The sequence below is a fragment of the Pavona decussata genome, unplaced genomic scaffold, assembly GCF_977016875.1.
Source record: "Pavona decussata unplaced genomic scaffold, jaPavDecu1.1 SCAFFOLD_254, whole genome shotgun sequence".
NCBI lineage: Eukaryota > Metazoa > Cnidaria > Anthozoa > Scleractinia > Agariciidae > Pavona > Pavona decussata.
The window spans coordinates 6,967,227-6,992,500 of record NW_028145657.1 but is presented as its reverse complement, the minus strand read 5'-3'; the positions used below and the strand labels follow the sequence as shown (position 1 = coordinate 6,992,500).

Here is a 25,274-nt window from a genome sequence, read left to right as displayed (position 1 = left end):
CACAACCGAACGTGATTCAGTGGCTTTAAATAATAGAGTTGTTGCGAATAAAATTTCGCTTCTGAAAGACAAGCTTCGAATTCGTTTTTGTAATTTTTAAGCCTTTGACATGTTTTATCATTTGTTTCTGAATTAGGTGTCCGTGGAAAGCACATTAAACGATTGGCATACTGAGAACGAAAGAGTAACAAGACAGTTTTGCAAAGATCTCCTTCAGGAACTTAAAACACAGCACCTGAATCCAGTTTTCCAGCGTCTCCAGGCGAAAGGAGGAGCCAAAGTGTCTTTTGAAGAAATCACTGGAGCATACCTGAGAATCAAGGACATCTACGAAAAGGAAGCAAAGGGCGCCAAAGATGCCATTACTGCAGTGTTTTATGACTTCCATCCAGTAAGAGAAAAATGTTGTTGCTTACGAGTGTCTCAGGCATGGGCTTAGACGATAGCCGAGAATTGGCCAAAACCTTAACTCTCAGCTGAGAAATGGCCGGGTTTTTTTTTAACTGAAGGCTGAGAAACTTTATGAAAGCTGTAAGCTGAGATCGCTAAACGTTACATCCTGCTAAAAACTGTGTCGTTAATGTCTGGGGGATAGGTGACACTAATTTCCATGGTAAAACTTATGCACGAAACCTCGCTTTCATAATTAGGTTTAAAGCAACCCAGAAGTGGCCCATCGAAAAGACGGTGAAGAAAGACAATCTTAACTAAACTAATTTTGATCCCACTCCTTCTGAGCGGTTTTTCGTCTAGTGGCATCCGAAAAGACCCTTAGGAAACAAAGCGAAACGCAAAACAAAAACGTGAAATTTTGCACAATCCTCTGATATTGAGGCAGAGCGGTTAGTTCCGACTGCGGAGCAAGTGAGGGAATCCTCTGCATTCCAACTTCAACACCTACAACCCTCCATATAGTCTGGAAAGTGTTAAACAATAATAACTAAAATAACTTCAAGCTTTAAAAAGGACTTGAGAAGTCCTCTCCATCCAAAACGAAGGTTTGGTATACTAACTTAACATGGAATTGGGTTTTTAGGAGCTAATAAGGGAGAAGGAGCAATACATGTCAATACTTAAACAACTCAAAGATTTTGACAAAGAACGAGCACAGATTTTGGCTGCCAGAGCGTTGCAAGACAAAGAGAGGGAAAAGCTGCGAGTAAGTACGCCAAACATGTTTTTTTAAGACATACGCATGTTTGTTGATAAAGAAAATGAAATTAATAAATAAAATAAATAAATAAATAACTAGATAAATAATAAATAAATAAAATTAAATAAGGATTAAAGCAAAGGCTAAGGTTAAACAACTCTTTTTGAACTGAGTTTAAAATGCATTGTAGTTCGGAGGTTCCTCGTTATAGAGGCGGGGCGGGCAGCGAGAGTCTTCTAGTAGTCCCAGTCCTTTGAACAGACAAACAACTGATGCCAACTGAATGCTTAGACTGTCTCACGATGGAAAAAGTAACCTTTATTATTTGGTTTAACAGGAACAACAGGCACGCCTACAGCAGGAGAATAGTGACCTGAAAAAAGGGGTAACGTTAATTTTCCTTGGTAAAGTTAAATTATATCTTATGCATTTCAACGGGTTGGACTTTCTATTCAAACAGGGAAGTTCGAATGATATGAACAACTACCGCCCCATCTCTGTTATCTCCGTTGTGACAAAAGAATTCGAAAGAATAACGTACGATCAATTATACAATTACCTTTCTCAACATGATATTATCTCAAATGATCAATCTGGATTTCGTCATCTCCACTCTACGGTTACTGCTCTACTGAAAGCTACTTTTGATAGTTGGCCGTATAACATTGATTGCATTAATGTTAACTGCTGTAATATTTCTCGACTTAACGAAGGGCTTTGATAAAGTAGACCATGCCATATTATTATCCAAATTAAGTGCTTACGGAATTGGTACAAGTCATACTTAGAAAATCGAACACAAAAATGTTCTGTCAATGGTTCACTTTGCAAAACCTCCTCTTTCCAATGTGGTATTCCTCAAGGGACGATATTTGGTTCTCTTCTTTTCTTATTGCACATTAATGACTTGCCAAATTGCTTGTCGAATTCTTATCCTAGAATGTATGCTGATGACACACATCTTACATATGCTGATAGCGATGTGAACGCCATTAAAACTTGTCTCAAGGAAGATTTGCAAAACATCAGCGATTGGCTAATTGCAAACAAACTTACACTGAATATGACCAAGACCGAGTTTATGCTAATCAGCTCCAGACAAAAGCTAAGCACTCTTACTTCCACTCCTATTTTAACCATCAATGGTACTCCCATAAAACAAGTTGCAACCTCTAAATCCCTGGGGATACTTGCTTGACTCAAACCTTACCTGAGGGAACCATATCGATAAGCTAGCTGAAAAGAGTGCCTCTGGCATTGCAGCAGTAAAACGGGTTAGACATTTTGTTCTCTCATCGACGTTGCATCAATTTTACAATTGATTTCGATTATTGCAGCGTTGTCTGGGGAAACAGTGGCATAAAATTGGCTGACAAACTTCAAAATCTCCAAAATCGTGCATGACTACTCCTTATAATTTCCGAGATTATGAATTATAAACCAGCCATTCCACTCCCACGCACAAACTACCTTCGAAATAGTTTTAACCACAGTGATGCTGTCCCATGGAATAGTCTTCCTCAAAACTTAAGGCAAGCAGAATCTCTGAGTAATTTCAAAACACTTTTAAACAGACGCTAGAGGAAAAATAAGGCATGGCATTTATGGAAAACAGGTTTTTATTAGGATAAGTGAATTTCAACATTGTAATTAGTATAGGATTGATATGATGTATTTTAGACTTAGATGTTCACATTTTATACTTCTGTACTTTTTTAGACCTGATGAATTTTACCGTGTAAATAAAGATTACTTATTTAGCTGTTTGATACAAAATTGCAGAGGGTAGTTAACGGGCGAAATCTTTTACGTTCTCTTTGAAAAGAGGAGAGACCTTTTGATGAAAATCTATATTAAAACTATATTGTCGTTTTGTCTAATCAGATGGAAAAGTTGATGCAAAATCTAGATGAAGAAAAGAAAAGAATCAACGAACAAATGCAGAACGAAATGAAGGCACATGCAGAGCAAATGAGTAACATGCTTACAGCAAACATGAAGGAAGCTCAGAAGCAACGTGAAGAATTCGTAAAGAAAAACAAAGAACTGCAAGATCGTGTTGATGAAATGCAAAGCCAGGAGAGGAAAAACATGGAAATAATAAAGAAAATGAGTGAGCAGGCTGCACAAAAAGAGAAAGAGACACAGGACCTTCTTCAGCGGTTAAAAGATGAAGCCCATGCACACAAAGAGGCCATGTTACAGAAGGTAAATGATAGCGGCGAAAAAAAAGATAGCAAAAGTACACCCAGAGTGGTAGGAAAAGCTGGTTAAGGAAATCAAATCCGCAAACCAAAAACAACGAGTTGAACATTCAAAAAATTTCCATGAGCAGGCTGAAACATTTTGAGAGGAACAGAAAAAGGTAGAGGAACGAGGTGCTTTCAAACAAGTTTGCAATTTTATGGCAGTATTCGTCATCTGTACACAACAGATATTCAGCGATGTGACTTATGTTGTGCGTGAGGAGATGACCGTGACAAATACAGATATAATCTCCAGCTTTTCTACAACAAAAGTGTGCTTTTTTTTAATAAGATATCAAAAATAGTTGAATAATAAACAATAATCCTGCTAAATCTTGCAGAATATCCCCAAATCTGGCAATATTCCACGCGATTAGTGCAATTTGGAATAAATGAGCACGAGTCATTTTAAAAGGCTAACAAAGTTGCACGAGCCCGCAAGGCGAGTGCAATTTGTGGTCTTTTAAAATTTTACAAGTGCTCATTTATTCCAAATTGCATGAGACAAATCATGTGATTACTTGTTAATAATATACATACAAAAATTTCAAATGAGCTTTGATTTGTTTATTTCTTGTCTGTCAGCTAATGCTCCGCCTACATGTATTTGATTAGTTTCAAAAATCACAACCCGATTGACATACATGTTCATACGTACGGAAAACATGCTACAAATACCATCTCTCCAAAAGAGCAAGTTTTCAAATCACAAAGCAAACTTTTAAGCCAATGTTAAAAGAAGTCTGAAGTCAATCACAGTCCTCGGCATGTTTTCGCACTGATTGGATTTCAGGAGCCGGGGCTTTGCAGACAGTCCAGACTGGCGTGTTCTAGTCTGGTTCTCAATGAATTCAACGTTCGTTTTCGTCCAAGCCGACATGGAAATCTTTAACAGGATGTTCTAGGCCAAAATATTAAGTCAGGAGCCAACAAACCGTTTGTACAAGGGCTTGTGCTTTAAGCATTTTGCTTTTCCACAGCTCATTTAATTCAGTGTTTGTCAGACTTGCGAGACTTGTTCAGTCGCTTGACTTAAGCTTAACTTGTTTTCATGGTGGCCGAGCTTTACCTCCAAGAAATTGCTTCAATATTTTTTACTCTTGGTCTCTAATTATGGAGTATTTGTAACCTTCCATTCTTAGGTAACGTTTAATTGCAGTGCGAAGACTGTCATGCTCGTATGGTCTTTCCTATCCTTTTTACGCACTGTTGCGTGAAAATCCTCGAGAATTTTGTTGAGTGCCTCCGGTTCACAGTTTTCAATATTTTGGTCGTAGCCCTATTGTGCTGTCCAAGAACTCCAAACTCTTAGCCAGTGTGTTTGTGCTTTGTTGAGTTTCTTTGCAGTTTCCTTTAAACTTTCAATTAAAATGCTGTTACTCTCTTCAAACCTGTTCGCCATTTTGTTTCGAGAAAGCCGATTTGCAATTTGCATACCTGCAGTCATTTCAATTTCACCTTTTTTGCACTAATTTCAACTTTCTGCACTCAATTTCACATTTCTGCACTACATTTAGGATAAATTGAGATGCTCTTCACCAATCAGATTGCAGAAATTTTTGTATGTATATTACAAGGCAGGAGAATAGTTAAATTAAGCAAATCACCCATTCTTCGTTCATTTATCCAGTTATTCCTTCATTGGTTTATGTTATTTATTTCTGTCACTGGGAAAAGGCAATAATCGGAAGAAACTGACGCCATTTGTAACACCAAAATAATCCAAGTTTTCATATTCCATTTAAGGGATACAGTATCATGGCTTTGGTTAACGTATTTCCCTGGGTAGACGCTCCACTGACTGACAGGGTTAAAGTTCATTCAGTTTTGCTCTGCTAGTGACTTAAGTTAACAATGCTATGCTGTCCAAATAATATCATATGGGAACTGCATAGGGAAATGGCTCATTTGCAACAGCTAAAGGATTATGGTAAAACTTTAGCAATAGAGAGAGAAGAAAAGACTCGCCAAGAGCAGGAAAGGAGAAGGATGGAGGTATATGTAAAGAAAAATCATAGCCGAGGTTCAAGCTTGATAGAAGTATTTATATGTCGCTGATCTTTTACATTCTAAGATGTCATTTAGAATGTTTTGTTTTCGTTTTCCTGACATTAATATTTTATTGTGTTGTTGACTTTGTTTGTTTGTCTTCAAGACCCCTCTTATTTCCTTCCTTCAGGCAGGGCTGTAGTATGGTATCGGGCTATGATATCGTATCATGATGTAAACAGCCTTTTAATTTTAATTTATTTGTTTGATTATTTGTTTTATCATATTTGCTACTAATTCTGGACTTATCAGCTAATTAAGCTAGGAACGTAAAAAGCTCCAGGTCCTTGAGTATAAATTAAAAACAAAATCTAATATCTAATGAAACGTTAGGTTACCGGTAATTGCACTTATTAATTAAAAATAAAAAAAAAAAAATAAAAAATGCCAGGAAGCCCAAATTTATGCAATGAAATAATAACTTTATTTAAATAAGTCCATACTGAGCCATTCCTTGTGATCTTACCCTAGGAGGAGAATACACGTCTAGAGGAAAAGCGACGCATTAAGGAAAAAGAGGTTTGTGCACTTGCCTTCAAAATTCTTAGAAAGTTATCTAATATCGTGAAAATGCCTGGCCGAATTAAGAAAAAAGTTATTGTTTCCTGAAATATCCCAGTCAATCAGAAAGTAAAATAAGCATTTTGTTCGTTTTAGATGGAACTGTTGAAAGAAAAACGGGAGGAAGACAGGAAACGCTTTCTTAGCTTAGAGAAGCAGTTCAATGCCGGCATGGAAGCCCAGAGAGAGCAAATGCAAAACATAACAGCGAACATGGAAGAAATGCGAATTGAAAGGGAGACAACTGCTGCGCAGAACCAAACACTAAAGGAGGCAGTAGAGATCATGCACAAGTCAATTGAGCAGAGAAATGTCCAAATTACAGAGCTGCAAAATCAAATTGTTGATCTTGCGTCTCGTCCACCACCTCCCCCACCAAAAAGTAAGAGTTGGTGCGTAATCCTTTAGCCTAACCTTTTCTCACTTCACGTAGGAAGCGTGAAACTGAAACTGAAAACGACTATGTTCAATTAAGTTTATGCCTACAGTAATCTTTGATCTTTGCGCTAATTTTAAAGTTTCAGTTTATCCTGGTTAAATTATGTTTGATGTAAGAAATATACTTATGTGTAGCGACAATAAATGATGATGATTATGAAAGCTCAGTTCAATATCGCAGTGGAAGTTCCCCTTTTTTTCTGCTCATTTCTTCATGAATTAAGGCCTGAGTCATGATTACTAATAATTCCTGATTTTTTTAAAAAATAAATAAAAAAAGAGAGAAAGAAAGAAAGAAAGAAAGAAAGAAAGAAAGAAAGAAAGAAAGAAAGAAAGAAAGAAAGAAAGAAAGAAAGAAAGAAAAAGGTGGCAAGTGAATGGAGGTTTCCCTTATTCCTTTTCCCTTTACGTCCTTCAAGTAACAGTACTCCTGGCGCTGCTTTGCCTGGCCGCCACGAGCTCTTTTGACTGGGCTACAATAAAACAAACCATGTGAAACTTGAATTAATGCCTATTTATTTCTTGATTGATATATGTATATATTTGTTTATTCATTTGCCCCAAATCAGATATTGTTACATTTTGACACCGTCTATCACTAGTAATACAACATCAAACAGGAAGTCTCTGAAGCCTTTCTTATAAAGCTTATCATGGAAACACCCTTATCTACCAACAACAGGTACTATTCATGCAGTGACAAAAATTATAATATTTTACATCTTATTATTTTGTTGTTTGGCACGAAAGAGAGTTTTCACCAGGATCGATAACTAACTTAATACTCAGAATAGTTAGACACTTTTGTATGAAAGAATACATTAATTCGATACGATACATTGACCGTGGTATGTTAAATTTGTATGACTACCAATGTTCCGTTTACGTTTAAACGTTGATTTACGCTAAATTTGTTTGCGATGACTTGGTAAACTATTACATACCCCTTCATGCACACACACAAAACAAGACCTGTACAGGCCCGCAAATGATCCCCGGATAGAAAATAATCCCCAAATTGGACCGCAAATGATCCTCGCATGGGAAATGATCCCCCAATTGGACCGCAAATGATCCTCGAATGGGAAATGATCCCCAAATTGGACCGCAAATGATCCCCGATCGCCTCACCATAAATATAGAATGGAATGGACTCAAATTTGGACCGTAGATTTAACCTTTAAACCGTTCGGTTATTTTTCTTAATAACATCAGTCGTTATATTAAAACTATCTGCATGCAAATTTCACAACTTTAAAAATTATAATGTAGCATCTCAGTGCAATAGAACAATTTAACTATAAACTGGGATATTCTTTTTCACATGGTAACACGTTCTTTTCTCAAGTCCCCAATTTTGTTTTACAGGTGAAAGTCTGTTCGCCCTTGCCTTGCTACGTGTACTGTACTTTATGAGTCCGAAATTAGAATAAGGCGCGGTATGATCGTCTTTTTGTTTCGAAGAAACACACATTGACGACTGGTGCACATGCTACAACCTGCTAGTTAAAACATTTCAACTTTCACCGCTAACTGTCGCCAAAATAGTGACCACTTTAAAAGTCGCACTATTCGTCTCAAGAAAATGCTGTAATATGAGGTCTAAAGTATAACAAAAACCAAAAAGAAGGGAAGTGAAACTTAAAAACAAAGAAAAGACTACAAAAGAAAATACTAAACTTTCGCTCATCAATATTAACTTTCGTTTGTTGTTTTATACATAAGAAAACTCCAGATATATCAATACCGTTACTCGCGACAACTTTCCCCTTTTCACAGTGACTAGAGCACTGGATAGGTGAGCAAAGGGTATAACTTCGGCTGTCGTTGGAGACTCAATATTCATCTTTATTGTCCATAACTAAAGTTGCATTATTTACAACCAAACGCTTTTAAACAATTATGTTTGAACATATCTTAAACGCCTTCAAGGCAGTGCTGAGGAAGACGTGGTTTTCAAAATATTCCAAAGGTGTAAGAAACCTTACATACTCCGGATTTGAACATACATTTGTCGGTAAATACATCTTAAACTTATTCTGGCAAATTTGAGAGTAGTCACTAAAATATGCATTTTGTCGTACTTTCTGTCAGAGCCCCAGGGGTCTATGAGATAGGGCCGTTAGTCTAGGCGAGAAAGGAAATATGGTTCATGGTTAATATTTAAAATCTAAATTGCATCTGCCTTAAGTGAGTCTCCAGGTTCTCATTTGCTTATAAAAACTTATCCAAGAACGCACGATATATTTGGATTATTCTGAACTTTTTTGTCCAAAATAATATTGAAGGACAAACAGCAGATGCTCTCCCCTCGGTGATTTAGTTCATAGAAATTTTAAACAGAAAGCCATCGATTGAACCATCAGGTGAACTTGGCTAAGGTGGTAAAGGACCAGTTCCACCTCGAACAGTCGGCAGGAAGACTGGGGTACACTCCACCGCCAAAGAATGTACTCAACACTAGTAAAAAGGTAAAATCAGTCTTACGCCCCATAAGCTCTTCGTCACATTTTTAGTGGCGTAGAGAGCGGTTCAACGAAAGAAAATATGTCAAAACTCGCCTTGAATTAACCCACAACAAAAGTTAGTAACTATGGTAACTATTGGATGGTGTTTTAGCAGTGAAACCACTCGCTTGCGACTCGGGGTTCCACTAAAGTTTTGAACATTTTATGACGTCATTCTACGGTCTATAAGTTGTCGATTTGTTAATTGGCAGCTTGCAGATTTTCAGCTTTTGTCCATTGGCAGTATTTTCCTAGACAGTGCAGCAATATTAAATAACAGTTCTAATGAGAACTTTGGAAAGTATTTTCTGCAGTTTACACATTAAAATAGCTATAGGGCTTAGCTCTTTCTAGCAGGCAAATTCGCGACTCAAGTTTGTTAATTAGGTAGTCGACATGATTGCCCTTGTTAAGGTGCTTGTCAAAAGTCACATCCAGCAGTTTTTCATCGATGGCTTCTTCAAGGAAGTTGTCGTTTTACTGCGACAAAGTTCCGAAATAGGATTATCGTTGTGCTACAGTTTTTGTCCTATGACAAGGAAAAAATCCTGTTTGATGACACTTTATTTAACAAGAAGTTTTCTTGCAAGTTTAAGGTTGTCCTGCACGTTGTGTTCGATGTGATCAGTGCTGTGATCCCGCGCGCACAGTGTTGCATCATCAGCGTAGTTACCAACATTCTCAGTCCGCAGACGTAGTGCTTATCGTTCTTATAGAGTGAAAGAAACTCGTGTAAGGAGCCCAAAAAATGATTAATTCAATAACATTTACAAACCGTATTGCCTGTAGTAAATAGTTGCATAATCCATGCACCCTACTTGCATGATCATTTAGGGTTTATTTTTAGCCACCATTTATAAACGTAGCGTTCAATTGGAACGGCGCTAGCAAACCTCCAGCAGCAGTTTCTACGTGGGTACAAGCGTTAAGCCCCGCCTTTGAGATAGCTTTGTATACGGCGTGTTTTTTTGGAGAACCCAGTCACTGCTCCTGGAGCCAGTATTGGCGGTCAGCAGCACATGATAAAGACCATTCACTGCAACAATTCTGGAATGGTGCTCACATCCTATCCTCTGGCGTGAATGCTGATTGGTTCATCAGCTTAACGAGATGTTACTCAGATTTTCGATCCATCAGTCTTGCTTTTGTCGATAAATCTAAGTCTTTATTCTTTGAAACTGGCAATTATGCTTTTGTGAACGTTGGAAATTAGCATATGAGAAAAACAACTTATGTGGGGGACAAAAACACAGACCTTCCAACTAAACCAAACGCAATCATTTAATGATTGGAGCAGCCTTCTTGTTACAAATGTGTGCCAGCATGGCGCGGGATGATGGATCAGTTTAGTTCATGAAAACTAAACAAATACAAACACCGTATAAGAAAGGTGCCAAAAACAAAACAAAAACGAAAATAAATACAACACTTACAAGTTCTGTGCGAAGAAGATGAAAACAATATGAAAAACTGAACTTCCGACTGTAAAAAGGCTTGACAACTCAAGTACGAATATCAACTTGTGGAAAAAAACAGGACACGTGACTAACAAGGGGCGAACTAGCGCTCAGTCCCCTAACTGTTCTAAAAAAATCGAGTTTTCAGTTAAAATACGCAGATCGTCCTAAAAAACTTATTCTAAGGGCGAGTGTTTTATCAGCTGATAAAACACCGCATACTAATAAGGAGGAGGTTTATGGATATAAAGTCACTTTACGTGATGTTTTATTCACCATTTGATAAGTCAATGAGCTTATGAATTATTAGTAAGTTTTTGAATGAAAACTGAATAAACAAGGGAAATACATGTACAACCTAACCAGGGCTGATGATGCTTTATGCTTTTGTTGCTTTTTTTGTTTTATAATAATATTGTTCTTCTCTTCAAAAATTCAATTCAATTAACTCACTAAGTCGAAAAAACTAGAGTAGACTGAGATGCTTACATAAAAGAATAGAAACTCATTTGTTAAAAGCTGTTCAGTGTCTTTGCATTATCCGTGGCCAACTTAAGAGGGTATTTGTCTCAGACGTATGAAAACGGCTATACCTGCTATAAAGAGGCCGAAAATGTTAAATATTCCTGAGGAAATGATGGAACTTAAGCATCACTTATTTATTTTAGCCTATTATAAATACGGTTACTTACATGTAGCGAAATAAAACAAGTTGACTCATTGATTACCTATGACAGGATTTTCGAGCATAAATTTTCAAGTTTAATTTCAATCGTTCGTTCGTTCGTCGACAAATGTAATGACAACACTTTGAATCATGGATCCCTCATTCTATCCCTTCTGGGGAGGAGACGGCGAGGCTTAATATCCCTTAAGACGTTTGGTCCGTATTGCAATGCAATCCATATTAACTTACCCCAATGAGGTGGGAGAACTATGCGCACTTGTATTTTTGTCATATAATTACTCCCAGGATGGGTTTCTTGGTCTTCTTAAAGACAAAACACGTCGGCAAACACTTTACATTCACTGCTAAAAGGGTTAGGGACGGCAGGTGGTTTTCTTCTGAGAATGTGGAGTTTGATTTGCTTGCTAATCAATGATGATATGGGCTTAGTACAGTACTTGCACCTTAAAGTGTAGTCAAACATACTATTCATACTTTATTAATATTCATTAGCCCGCGTGCAAAGTATTTAAGCATGCGTTAATTATTCATAGTTGTCAGTTTTGCATAATTATGGTTGGAATCGGTTGAAGATGTCCGAGCGTCCGTCCCAGGTGAACGACAATGCGAGGGCCCAGGAAATTTTACAGCCACTTAAAGGCGCTGTTGAGCAGGCTGCTCCACTGGTGCAACTGGCTGGTGCAACTTCAGGAGCAACTGCGAGCGGGGATATTGCGGCCCAAAGTTCTGCCCGAGAAAACGTTAATGAGACGAGTACGTCGAACAGCTCAACAGTCAACCTTGAGGTATATATTCGCCTACAATTTTTTAGTTTTGTATTCTATTCTGTTTGCCCAACATTACATTTTCTCGTTATGTTTTTCCCGTTACTGGGGAGCCGGTTTAAATTTCGCGCTTGGAGCACATGGTCGGCGCGTATTCCTCTGGGTCCGCCACGATACAGTTCTTTTTAATGTTTGGAGGATAGTCTGTTGTTTTATATTATGTTTTTGCTGTTGCACTCAGTTGTTTTCTTCTTTTTGTTTTTTCTAATGAATTAGGGTTGCGATACATATGGGAGCTGTTTGTGTTGGAGGACCGTAGAAATTATTTATGCTGTTTGCACCTTTCCTTATTCTATCCCTTGAGGGGCGCGGAATGTGCGGCCTCGGCCAAGGTCCGTTTTAGTCTCATAGTGGTGTTCCGTTTTGCTTGTCTGGCCACATGGTGGCGTGGACTGTTTGAGCAGTGCGTCGTGGACTTCTGCTCCGTGCCACGAGGTGGCGTGAAAAAAAAAAGACAAAAAGGGAAAATGGGAAATCGGTCGAGGACCGATCGAGCTGTGGGTCGAGGACTTCTGCTCTGTGCCAAGGGGCAGCGTGGAAAAAAAAAAGGAAAACACGAAATAAGCGGTCGAGGACCGATAGGGAGGTGTGTCGAGAAATTTTGCCCTGTGCCACGAGGTGGCGTGAAAAGAAAAGAAAAAATCGGTCGGGCACCACTTGTGCAATGAGTTTTCTTTTCGCTCTGTGCCGTGAGGTGGCGTAAGAATGGAAGGCGACAAGCAAACCATCTTTAAGGACATTGAGGAGTTACTTGGTGTTTTCTTTCTTTTGTAGGTCCCGCCCGCAACGGTCGGGGTACTAAAGAAGGAGTTTGATGAGTGGAAGAAAAAAAATGGATGCATCGGCAGTCGAGTCTGCTTTGTCGTGTCTCCAGATGGTGATCGCGCGTCCAGCGACTCTTTTTGACCCGTATGCTGGGATCGCCGCTCTGGATGAAGTGGTCAATGTTACGAAGGAAAAGAAGGATGAAAGAGCGTCGCGTTATGAAATAGTGCTAAGGCAGTGCCGTCCGTTGTTGAGCAATCCGTGCCTTCAGCAGGTGTTAATAAAGCTGGTGGCGTCGAAAGATGAGGCCGAGGTGGCCAAGGTTATTGCTAAGGCAACCAAACGACCAGTTTCGGTGAATCAAGCTTCGTTCACTGAACGGACGCGCAAGGCTCAATACCAGAGGCGCGGCACCAATCTCGGTTTTAGATCACTTTCGGAGAGAAAGTGCTGGGTGTGTGGAAAGGCGGGACACATCTCGCGCTCTTGCCCGGACAAGCGTTAAAGATTGTGAAATCTGTTAAAGTGATGTGTGTTGCAATGGAATTCGGGATTGTCCTTGTATTTGCAATTGAAAATAATAAAATGTAAAGGCACTGAGTAATATGAGTCGTGTTTAGCCTGTGGTCTCGAGGTTGGGAAAATGACCCCACAAGCGTTTTGCCCATAGGCATGCCCTTGAGCCCGATTACTCGGGCTACGGTGGTCATTTTCTCCGAACTCGGGTTTGCAGTCTCTGTTTGAGTACATCATTCTGATCCTTTTTCCTTTTTGGCGCTTTTGTTCTAGCCCAAACCAAAACGTCTCAAGAGAGATACGGTGACCTTTATGCCTTTGGAAGCGGAGGGAAAAGCAGGCATAAGGAAATACGATGGGTATCCATGGAGGGTAAACCGAGTTTGGAGAAAATGACATCAGAAGACGCTTGTTTAACCCATGTTCAAGGCATTGTGGCGGGGGAAACTCCTAACCTGCGGGATCTGTCGTTTCGCGATCCGGACTCCTTTCAACCTGGTCAACTTGGGCTCTGGGAAAACTTTTTAGACGGGTACGAACCTGCAAAGGACGTTCTAGAATGGTTGGAGCATGGGGTGGATATAAAAAAATTCATGAAGCCCTTTAAGGGATCATTTATGGGTGTTAAGTATGAGAGCGCGGAACCCCCGACTAGGGTTTTTAAGAACCATCACTCTTGCAAACAGTTTTCGCAATTTGTTACGGAAACAATTTTGAAACGTATCGAGACAGGAATGATCCGTGTTTGGGGGAAAGTGGGTGTAGGGGCGCCGCCCCACCTCGTCCTTCCCATGACAATCGAACCACAAAAGCCGAGGTTATGCATTGATGCCAGGTTTTTAAACTTGTGGATGGTCGACACCCCTTTTTCGTTGGACACGCTTGTTGGCGTCCCTCGTTTCGTATATCCTAACTCCTACATGAGCAAAATTGATGACAAGTCCGGCTATGACCATATTTTGCTTTCCTTTGATTCTCAGCAGTATTTTGGTATTGAATGGCGGGGGTGGTGGTTGGTTGGAGTTACGCTTCCCTTCGAGTGGAAGAATTCTCCATTTGTATACCAAACTGTTGGACTGGGCCCCGCAAATTTTTTCAGGAGTTTAGGGGTCGCGTGTTCCCTGTATATTGACGACCGTTTGAATGGAGAGCTGTTTGCTTTGAAGGGATTTTGGTCACGCCCACTGTTGCAGAGGACCTCGGAATACAGTTATCAATCTGCGGAGGCGGCTTTGTACATAGTCTGTTTAGTTCTGGTAAACCTGGGTTATTTTTTGGGCCTCCCCAAATGCGTTCTGGTCCCTATAACCAGCATCTGTTACTTGGGTATGATAGTGGATTCGATAGCGCAGGCTTTTCGCATTCCTGAAGATAAGAAGATAAAGTTCCCTCAGCTACGCGAGCAAATACTTTCGCGTGGATCTACTGTCTCCTTGAAGTCTTTACAGAGGTTGATGGGGAAATGCAATTCCTTCTCCCTGGATTTTCAAGCGTCTAAATTCTACATTAGCGAAATGGCGGCGTCAATCGCAAGGGCCTCCAGAGGTGGTGAGGTGAATTTATCTCCAAATCTGAGAGGGGAAATAGTGTTTTGGAGGTTCCTTGATAGTTGGGACAAGGCGATTCGGTGGAGAAGTGAACGTCATGTTTTCAGCTCTTTTACCTCAGACGCTTCGTCTTTCCGTTGGGGAGCGGTAACTCACCTGCCTACGGGGACCATTTCTGTCGGCGACTACTGGGAAGAAACCGTTCGAAGCGAGCATATTAATGTGAAGGAGATGTGGGCCGTCCTCAGGGGATTGCAGTCACCCCCGGAAAGCGTCTCTGATTGCAGGATTGATGCACAGGTGGACAGCATGGTTGTTTTCCACGCTTGGTCGGGCCGTGGGCCACGCTCTAGAAAGTTAGTTCAGATTTCGCGATTGATTTTCCAGTTCTTGGTGGATAGAAACCTTTCCCTGGAAATGTCTTTTGTTCCTTCTCACCTGAACCAGGCAGATTGGTTTTCCAGGAGACTATCTCGTTCGGATGCTATGCTTTCTCCGAAGTCTTGAGAAATCGTCCAGCGTCGGTTTGGCGGAATTAATGGCCATGATCTTGATTTTATGTCATTAGATTGCAACGTTCAACGGGACTGGCAAGGGAACTCGTTAAAGCACTTTACGCCATTCCCTACTCCAGAGTCATCGGGTGTCAATGTTTTTAACCAAGACCTCTCTGTTTGCGATGGTAACCGCGTTAACGCCTAGTTTTCCCACCATTTTCACTTATTGGGCCTCTTGTGCGTTTCCTCGCATCAGTGAATGCAGTTGTTACGATAGTAGTACCATTGATGCCCCCCTTACTCGGGTGGTGGCCGTTATTAAATGCATTGTCCAGCCACAATGTTTTGGTGGCCGAGAAGGGATCACCGGATACGCTCCTTTTCCCTTCAAAGGATGGTTTTATTCCTGGCTCCTCTCCGTATAGCCTCTGGGCATTTAGGATTGGGAAAGACATGTCGTAAACTGCCTAACGGGAGAAACCTTTTTTCTCTTTTCAGTCTTTGCCGTTGGTACCCAAACCCAATGATTTTGATTTTCGCTATTCTCAAAGATGTGGCTATCAGCGTCAGACAAAGTCACATACAACTTTGAAGAGTCTCAAGGCCCCTATTGACCTTTGCTTTATAAGGGGGAGAAAGAAAACTTTGGTTACTAGGCAACAGGCTACCCCTTATCAAAAACAAAGAAGTGCTTTAGAGATGGAGTTTTTCACAGTTCTTAGAATCCACCTCGAAGAGGGACATTTGCTCGGCAATACCTGACGACGTGTTTGACTTCTTGATCTGGAAGGATAATTTTGGCAAGACGGTGGTACATATTGATTCCTGCCCTTTGTTGGGTGAGAAGAATGCTTCTTCTTGTGTTTTCCCTAAGCGTTTAGCATACGGCTCCATTGACTGGAAAATTAAGAGCTATATTCAACAAGTATGGGAGATCGGCAACTGATAGTCTTTTCCCTGGGATCGCCAACCCCGTAGCTTCACCACTGGTTAAGTCCTATTTATCAGCTGTCAGAGAGGAACAGCTCGCCGCAAGGGTCATGCAGAGACAGGCTGAACCTTTCTTTCTTCAGGATTTGGTGTTTTTATCTTCAGAAATGACTAAGCGCATGAACATACATGTTCGTTCTTCGACACAGCTATTTGTTCTCGCAAGAGATCAAGCCTTTTTTAAGATACAATTCTTTGGTGGCGACAGGGCCGGAGACCTCGGTCGAATGAAAACAAAGGAGATTCTCTATTTTCCGGAAAAAAAGGCTCTACTCTTTAACCATACACTAACTAAGACGCTGCGAGACGGCACTTCGAACGTTTTTGCTCTCAAGCGTCATGCGGAACCTTCCGTCTGCCGGTTGACTGCAGTTGAGGTTTACATTAGTATATGCGACCTTTTGAAGATCTCTATCCGACAAGGATTTTTGTTTCGGCCCCTCAACCCTTCTGGAGAAATTTTGCCAGCACCTTTGGAGTCGGCCGCGGCTCAGGCGCGACTCTCGACGTATGCTCGCCAAATTCCAGCTTTTGCTAATCGGAATGTTACTTTACATGGTCTAAGGAGTGGCTGTGCAATTTCGCTCGCCATTGCCGGAGCGAAGCTTGATGCGATCATGGATCACGTGGGCTGGAAGTCCTCATCGACTGCACATCATTATATTAAGTTGAATCAGGTGCTTGGCCTTGGTGGAGCGGCGGACACCTTGTCTTCGTTGGAAGTAGATTTAGCGAAAGCTTACAAGCAGTATAATAACTTACACGGTTTTGCTTTAGCATTCTAAGCATTACGTTTGTTTCAGGATGTAAAAGCTTGTTTATCCTTTTTCCCAAAGCATTCTAAGGCTTGGTTTTGTTGTTTCGATAGAGGTAGATACTAGGGAATGTTTACAAGGAGTGTCATAAGTTTGCATAGTTTATCGTAGTTTTCGTAGGTTCCTTTGATCTTGCCTTGTTCATTTTGTTTTTGTGGCAATAAATTTTGGAAATGCGTTCAAGGCCTGAAATAGTTTGGCATGGTTTTCTCTATAGCATCTATGACAGTCATGTTGAAATATTAGTGAGGTTGGGAAATTAGTTGGGTTGAGGATGGCTAAGGTTGGGGACTTGGGGGACTTATTTTGGTATGATTGTTTGGATTAGCCAGCGAATTCCACGGCGATTGCGGGGCGCAGTCTGGGGTGACTTTCCCATAACTAAATGCTAATGAGTATGCAGGAGGGATAATGAACTATTCATACTTTATTAATATTCATTAGCCCACGTGCATAGTATTTAAGCATGCGTTAATTATTCATAGTTGTCAGTTTTGCCTAACCGTGGTTGGAATCGTCCCACCCACCTCTCAGGTTTTCCCCAGCGAGCTTGCTCGTCTGGGGTGACTTTCCCATAACTAAATGCTAATGAGTATGCAGGAGGGATAATGAACTATCAATTCTCCACTGGCGTCAATTCCAAAATTGAATTCATTTAGCGAAGATATCACTGAAACCGAAGAAGTTCTAAGTGCTGAATAAATGAAATACTGTACTATTAATCGCTTCTTTACCGAAACTAGAGAGTGTATACAACTTCTGTATCTGTAAGATTCATTTTGTGCGCTAATTTATTAACAACAATTCTATGGAGAAGGTTTAACTCAACACACCTTGTCTTAACGTCCCCAGTAACCTTATATGGGATTCTAAAGATCACATCCCAATAGGCCTATTCAGCGAGTTGCTGTGAACCGCATTATGAAAGTGAGGCTAAGTGCAAAGCTTTTCATATGAATATTAGTTTTGTTTACATATGAATGGAAACTAATATTCATAATAAAATCTTTGCACTAAGCCTCGCTTTCATAATGAGAATCACAGCAACTCGGAGACACTAGCCCGTGCTACTAACGAGATCAATGTGTTCAGTTATGAATATTAGTTTTGTTTACATATGAATGGAAACTAATATTCATAATAAAATCTTTGCACTAAGCCTCGCTTTCATAATGAGAATCACAGCAACTCGGAGACACTAGCCCGTGCTACTAACGAGATCAATGTGTTCAGTTACTACTTGAAAAGTGTAACGATCTTTCTAAATCTTCGCACTATACAGCGGTGCACCTCTATGACCTTTAAGCGCCGGTATCTACAGTATTAAGCAGATTCTCCAATAATTTGTTAGTGCATTGTGTATGTCTGCAGAGCCTGACATGCAGTTTTCAAACGTGGGCTCTGATCCCTGAAATTAAGTTCCAAGACTACATGTGACATACATACAAAACTTTTAAAATCATCGTGCCGCGGTTAGCCCCTCTAATTACACGATGAATCTAGCTACTGAAACTAGCCAAAAAAAATTTAAATACATAGCAATGATTGCATTTGACTAAGAAAATAAAATAGTATACAGTATAGTATAAAATAGTATGCGTTAAATAAAAGCTCAGATGGCAGATGGTGCACAGTGGATGGTTCGTGTATGATTTTGTACTTGAGGATAGTCAAAAACGTTATACATCAGAAATGCTTGAAGCAAAAGCAGCAACTATATAAATGCTGATTTCTTCGCAGGTTATGCGCTTGCCCGCGGGTGGTTGGCAAGCTCGTGTTTCTGGCGATGACTCCTTTTTCTGTCGCAACATTTTTATATTAAAATTTTCAGCATGAAAAAGATAATAGCTGGGTTTTAACCTAATTAAAATTAGGTTAAGTTTAACTATTTAGAAACTTACCGAGCTTAGTATCGAGTGGAAAATCTGCTACGTTTCCAACGTGCGCGTTAGCGGATGAAGCAAGACTTATGCACAGTAAGGATGTTTAATTAGTCTCAAAAGAGTCCAAAGGCCGTTTTGGACGGCACTTAATTATTCACCGCTTTAGTATCGTATACGACCGCTATAACTCTCGTCATTGGAACATTCCTACACTTACGATTGTCGTAGATTTTAACAACAAGTTTCAAAATCCTACGATATTTATTTCCATGTGTTTTGCGTGTAACTGGTGGTTTAATTTTACACGAAAGATTCCTTGTTCCCAGGTTGTCAGCATGACTCATACGACAAAGTCGAGTTTTGCGTTTTAGGCGGTCTAAGACTAGTCTAAGAGCGAAACCTCCAGTAAACCAAACGTAAGCCTGTTTCTATGTTTAATCCATTGGATTATTAATTTTGTGAAAATGTGGGAACGAACAATTGCAAATTGCAAGTTGATTTTCAAAACGTTAACTCATTCCTTATTGTGGAATTACTTATTTGGGGTTATTATAACTTAAAAAAATGGTGTTACTTAATCATGCTGATAAGTCTGATTGATTACGTCAATTTGGTGACGTCGAATACAATTGAAATTATTTGGACCGTTCACATAACTGAGGAGGGGGTGTTCTCTTGTATGAGGGTCTTAATGGGGGTGGGGGGTAGCTTAGACGGTTGACAGTAAAAATTGCCCTTTTTCAATGGTTAACGTTTAAGTTTTTCGGCTTTTGACGGCCGACGGTTAACCCCATTGAGGCCCCCTTTGATAAGCCATATCATCATCACTATCACCAGCTTTTTAATGGCAGTAAACACGCGGAAAGAAAACAGACCTTAATTACATAAACGCAAAGCAGTATATCTCAGTAATGCGACTACCTACCTACGAATTATCGAAAGCATTGGGCGCTTAGTTGGAGAAGGTCAATATTCGTGCAGCACGATTTTCCACTGGGTATGTGCCGCCTGGCGGTAAAGTTTTTGAGTCGTTTTGGTCTTAAAATGGGTATAGACTACTGCTACTGGTATAGATTTTTACCATTTTGGATCAGAATTTGGAGTACCGAGTGGCACAACCTCAAAATAAACTTTTGAGAGGGGAGGGAATCTGTTGTTTCTTTAGTTACTTTCGTGAATTTACTGCGAATGAGACCAGTTTTTTTGGAAGATTGTTTTTCTGAACATCACATAAGGAGGAAAACTAACTGTTGCTCAGGATTGGTGTTATTTAAACCCAGAGTTGGAGAATTTTAGTAAAGAAACTGACATGAGCGTAAAAATGGAAGATTATTAACAAAAATAATTATAATAAAATAATTATTAACAAGTTCATCCACGGTATAATGCTAATTAGAGCGGCTTCAGATTTATTTTGGATAATGCGTATTGTTTATTATTATCATGAACTATGTGCCCACTCACTCCACTGACATTGCCATACTGGTTATTTTGAATGTTTTGCTCACTTTTTGGGAATTACAAAACACTGTAGCGATCTCAAGTGGAAAATAAACAAAGAGGGGGCGTTAATAAGGTGGGAGACCATTAAATTTCCAGTTGCGTAAACGAATTGATCATGATAATTGCTGGCTTATCAATTACCGGAGAGCATGCGCTAAAGCATAACTTTTGACAACGACTGAAAGGAATAAATTTTGCCTTCACTACACAACCGAACACACACAAACTTGTGAGGCAATGGGCGCATCGGTCAGCCAGCCCATGGTTTTATTGACACATCAATAAAATAAGATATACAAAATACAAGCTGTTACAAGCACCATAGCCGGACACGTAAACCCGAAAACCCTGTAGGGAAAATAGGGACCGTGTACCCCCGACCAATGTTACGGCGCAACCTTTGGGGTTTTAAGGTTAAGAAATTACAATAAAACACCAAATAAGAAACTGAATAACAAATTATGGTCTGGCGAAATAACAATAAAACACTGAAAACAGAAAATACAAACTGAAATCAAACAAACTGATGCAACGTCGATGGAGGCTGACCGTAGAATGTCACAAGTTACACAACGGACTCTATTTCAAATCCCCTAACCATGAAACCTCACGCGCTACACTAGCACCCAGTTCTCTGTTCCGTGTCGGCAAAATATTAATTTATGCCAATGCTTATCACAAATTACATATTTTGCCTTCACTACACAACCGAACACACACAAACTTGTGAGGCAATGGGCGCATCGGTCAGCCAGCCCATGGTAGAAATCTAAAGAAAGGGCTAAAGCCTACAGAGACAGAGACTTTGACACTTCAAGCCTGCTAGCTAACGAATCCTTAACATAAATGTTTTTAGCTGTAGAAGTAGCCCAACGGCCATGACGCTGAAGATTCCTCTCTGACACACCGGAACTAGTAGCCAAGGTAGCACCGCCTGATCTTGCTGAATGCGTGCTAAACTTAGAAATGTCAGGAACAATACTTGCAAATGACTTCTTGAAAGACTGCCTGTAAGAAGAAAAACTAATAGGCTTATTAACAGAAATAAGGCGCTTACGACAGCCTGAAGACGTAATAGGCCTAAACACAAACTCATCGGAGCCATCAATAATACCAGCCTTCAGCATATATGACTTAAGTAGGGTACAAGGACAAGTGCAAGAACCAGACTCAGCAATTACAATGGATTTCCCCTCCCTCAACTGATCCGTCTTACTTTTTGCGACATTGATAGTAACAAAACCTTCATAAAACTCCACGTCCCTACTGCGAATGAAACACAACTCAGAGCTTCTAAGAAACCCAGAAAAGGCTATAGCAAACATGACTAAATTTCTTAATTGCAAGAGATCTTCTTGATCGTACTCTGAAGCAAGAATCTTGAGATGATTCACATCCAGGGGCTCCTTCCTGTTGGTGGCTGGAAGACTTGCAAGGCGAACAGCTCCATCTTTTACTGCAACAACAGTAGAATGCAAGGTAGGGGAGTCAACTCCGGCCAGGAGATGGACCCACTTGAAAGCATAAAACGCACAATTGATAGCGGAAACAGAATTGGAGGACTCGAGAATATGCTGCAAATAAAGAGCACAATCAGTAGGCCTCACTGGAAACTGGGATGTGCCCAGGACATCTCTGGCAAAAACTTTCCATCTATTGAACGCCCTTAAATAACTCAGAGAGGTACCAGACGCCCTGGAGGCCAGCACGGTCGATTTGAGATTCTCTCTTAACTGACGCACTCTATCAGTGTCCTGGCTATCTGAAGACCAGAAACCGGAAACAAAGATATCTAGAGCAAAAATAAAGAAGAGGAAAGATGAGAGAAAAAACTATGAATGCCACAAAAATAAAGGTTTTACTGAATATTCCCTGTAATAAATACAAGCAAACAACCGCTCTTAAACAAAAACAAAGATAAACTAACACAGCTATCGACACCCCTCTAGGGTAAACACCACCATCCAGGGAAAGATAGACAGTAAGCATGCAACAAAAGCCTAAGCCACCCATCAAGGGTGAAAAACAGCATGAATAAAAAAGTTAAGGCTACAGGCAAAAAACATAATATGACTATCGTAACAACGCCCATAGAGGGCTATTTAACAAACAACATCTCTCTAGAGTGAGCACATTAATAAACAGCATCATAAGTCTAACATAACAAAACCCATCAAGGGCCATGTAACAAATGACACCCATCTAGGGTGAAAATGTTCATAAATAACATCATATGACTATTATAAGAACGTCCATCGAGGGCCATGTAACAAACAACACCCATCCAGGGTGAGCACATTTTTAAACAGCATCATATGTCTAACATAACAAAACCCCTCAAGGGCCACGTAACAAACAACACTCATCTAGAGTGAAAACGCTCATAAACAAAATCATATGACTGTCATAACGACGCCCATCGAGGGCCATGTAACAAACAACACCCATCTAGGGTGAGCACATTCATAAACAGCATCATATGCCTAACATAAACAGACCCCTCAAGGGCCATGTAACAAACAACACCGTACCAATCTAGGGTGAAAACGGTCATAAACAACCGCAATAAACACGTGTAACAAAAAAAGTTAACTTGTTAAGGCACCCTGGCTTATGGTACAAAATGATGGTCTGCGCAGTCAGAAACAGGGAACTCGAAAACTGACACGAGACGAAATGGAATCGAACCTAGGGCTGATACTAAAGTCAATACAGAGGGCCAATGTCACAAAAGACAAGGGCCTACCCCCAAAAATTGGATTCTTAACTTTCCCTCTAATGAAAAGATTAGGAAAATTAGGTAGGATAACCCAGTCATGAATGAACGGACTCCAATGCAGACCGTCAGAAGACAGGATTGGCCAGAAGTGAGCAGACTTCCAAAGAGGAAAAATCAACGTTCCTTTAGCACCGCAAAGCTTCAAATGCTTGATAACTTTACACGTTAAAAACACAGGAGGACACAGCCAATTATTATGATGGGACCAGTCCTGGGCAAATACATTGACGCCACTAGAACCGGGCTGATAGAACTTGGAATTAAACAGCTTAACTTTAGCGTTGTATGAACAAGCGAATCTATCGCAAGTGTGAGGTCCCCATAGCTCGTCAAGGGAGTTAAACACCACATCGTTAATCGTGTAGTCATCATAATCAACAAATTTGCTTAGATCATCGGCAGCAGTATTAAGGTCTCTAGAAATCCATTGCATATCAATAAGAATGCCATTGTGCAAGCAACTTTGATGGATATCCAATGCAAGCTGTTGAAGCGCAGGAACTTTGGAACCAGTGCTAACAATCCGGACAACGTTCTGATTATCGGTGTACCACGCAACTGACTGAGATTTCAAGCAATCAGTAAAGGCTTTAATGGAATAGGAAACAGCTAGCAACTCTCTAAAGGTAGAACTCTGCTCCTTCTCAAAGTCCGACCAATTTTGATGAAACATCTTGCCCTCGAATTCAATGAAACTAGCACCAGCTGAAGCGGAGGCATCTGAGTAAACAATTTTGGAAGGCTTCTGCTTAACCGGCCAAATGGGAATCCCATTAAGACTCGACACATTGTCTTTCCAGAAATTTAACTCAGCCAAGGCTTCAGGCGACAGAACAACATAAGAGTTCCAAGACGGCGCAGAGTTGATCACTGCAAAAATATTCCTAGACATAAGCCTAGAAAAATTGCCGACACAGTTGCCAAGGGATATAATCTTTCCGCAAACACTAGCAAGCTTACGAACAGGATGAGAGGATAAAGAAGTAGCCAACAGGAACGCCAAATCTTCTTGTAAAGAACTAATACGCTTATCGGTAGCAGAAATTACTGAAGAAGACATGTTAAGAACAGTTCCAAGCCACGTGATAACCTTAGTGGGCTCCCAAACACATTTGTCTTCGTTGGGTAGAAAACCAGATTTAAGTAAATCAGCATGGACTTGCAAACTCGCAATCTTGGCTTTGTTACTATCGGCGGCAGCTCCAAGACCATCATCCAGAAAAACAACAATCGCTTTCGCTTCGGATCTCCATTTCGTGACTAAGGGCTTGAGCAACTTCGTAAATAAATACGGCGCAGAACTGAGCCCGAAAGGCAAAACAGAAAATTGAAAAAATCTAGTGCAACCAGAAGGAAACGTCCACGCAAATGATAAATACTTCCTATGATCCGGAAAAATGTCAACGTGATGATATCCGGACTTCAAATCAAACGAAAAAAAAAATTCACCAGGGTTTAGAATCTCTTTAGCTACACACAAATCCTCACACCTGAATCTGCTCTTAAAAAGGAATAGATTAACATGACGAAGGTCCAAAATTAGCCGCTTTTTGCCAGATTTCTGAACAGAAACGGACAAAGGGTTAATGATGACAGGAGCTTCAGAAAACCTCGGTGACACATCCTTGAACAATAAGGTCATTAATGGCGCTGTCGACAAAAGCTGATTCAGAAAAAAAAGGATTCAGAAAAAAAAATATTAATTTATGCCAATGCTTATCACAAATTACATTTTGTACGTACTCTAGCAATCGACACTGTAGATGCCGGGAAGGTAAACAGCACAAGCTGAAGAAGGAGGAACAGAAAATAGTTGGTATTGTTAGCGAAACCGAAGCGCCTGCTACTTTGAACTCCTGAAAAGAAAAAGTTCATTCACGGTATAATTCTAATTAAAGCGGCTTCAGATTTGTTTTGGATAATGCGTATTGTTTTTGATAAAAGGCTTTGAGTGCCCGGAGCTGAATAACAGACTGATTTGTTTCCTCATTGTTCTACTGTTACTAAGCAATTAAACTGATGTGATTAACACATGACGTCAAAATTAAAACTGCAC

The 25,274-nt window shown here is 40.2% G+C and overlaps 2 protein-coding genes and 1 pseudogene across 2 annotated transcripts in view; all 3 read left to right on the top strand.

The window, feature by feature from the left end:
• Positions 1-6,640, top strand: part of LOC146456876 (guanylate-binding protein 4-like) — a 49,870-nt gene extending 43,230 nt beyond the window's left edge. The window contains exons 9-15 of the mRNA XM_085092808.1: positions 137-391; positions 1,037-1,159; positions 1,491-1,538; positions 3,038-3,409; positions 5,245-5,394; positions 5,920-5,967; positions 6,106-6,640. Of these exons, the coding sequence (XP_084948934.1) occupies positions 137-391; positions 1,037-1,159; positions 1,491-1,538; positions 3,038-3,409; positions 5,245-5,394; positions 5,920-5,967; positions 6,106-6,417 (1,308 nt within the window). The 3' untranslated portion in view covers positions 6,418-6,640. The remainder of the gene's footprint in view (positions 1-136; positions 392-1,036; positions 1,160-1,490; positions 1,539-3,037; positions 3,410-5,244; positions 5,395-5,919; positions 5,968-6,105) is intronic.
• Positions 1-25,274, top strand: part of LOC146456871 (guanylate-binding protein 7-like) — an 84,354-nt gene that overhangs the window by 39,658 nt on the left and 19,422 nt on the right. The gene's annotated exons all lie outside the window — the stretch shown is intronic.
• Positions 11,672-13,193, top strand: LOC146456875 (uncharacterized; annotated as a pseudogene).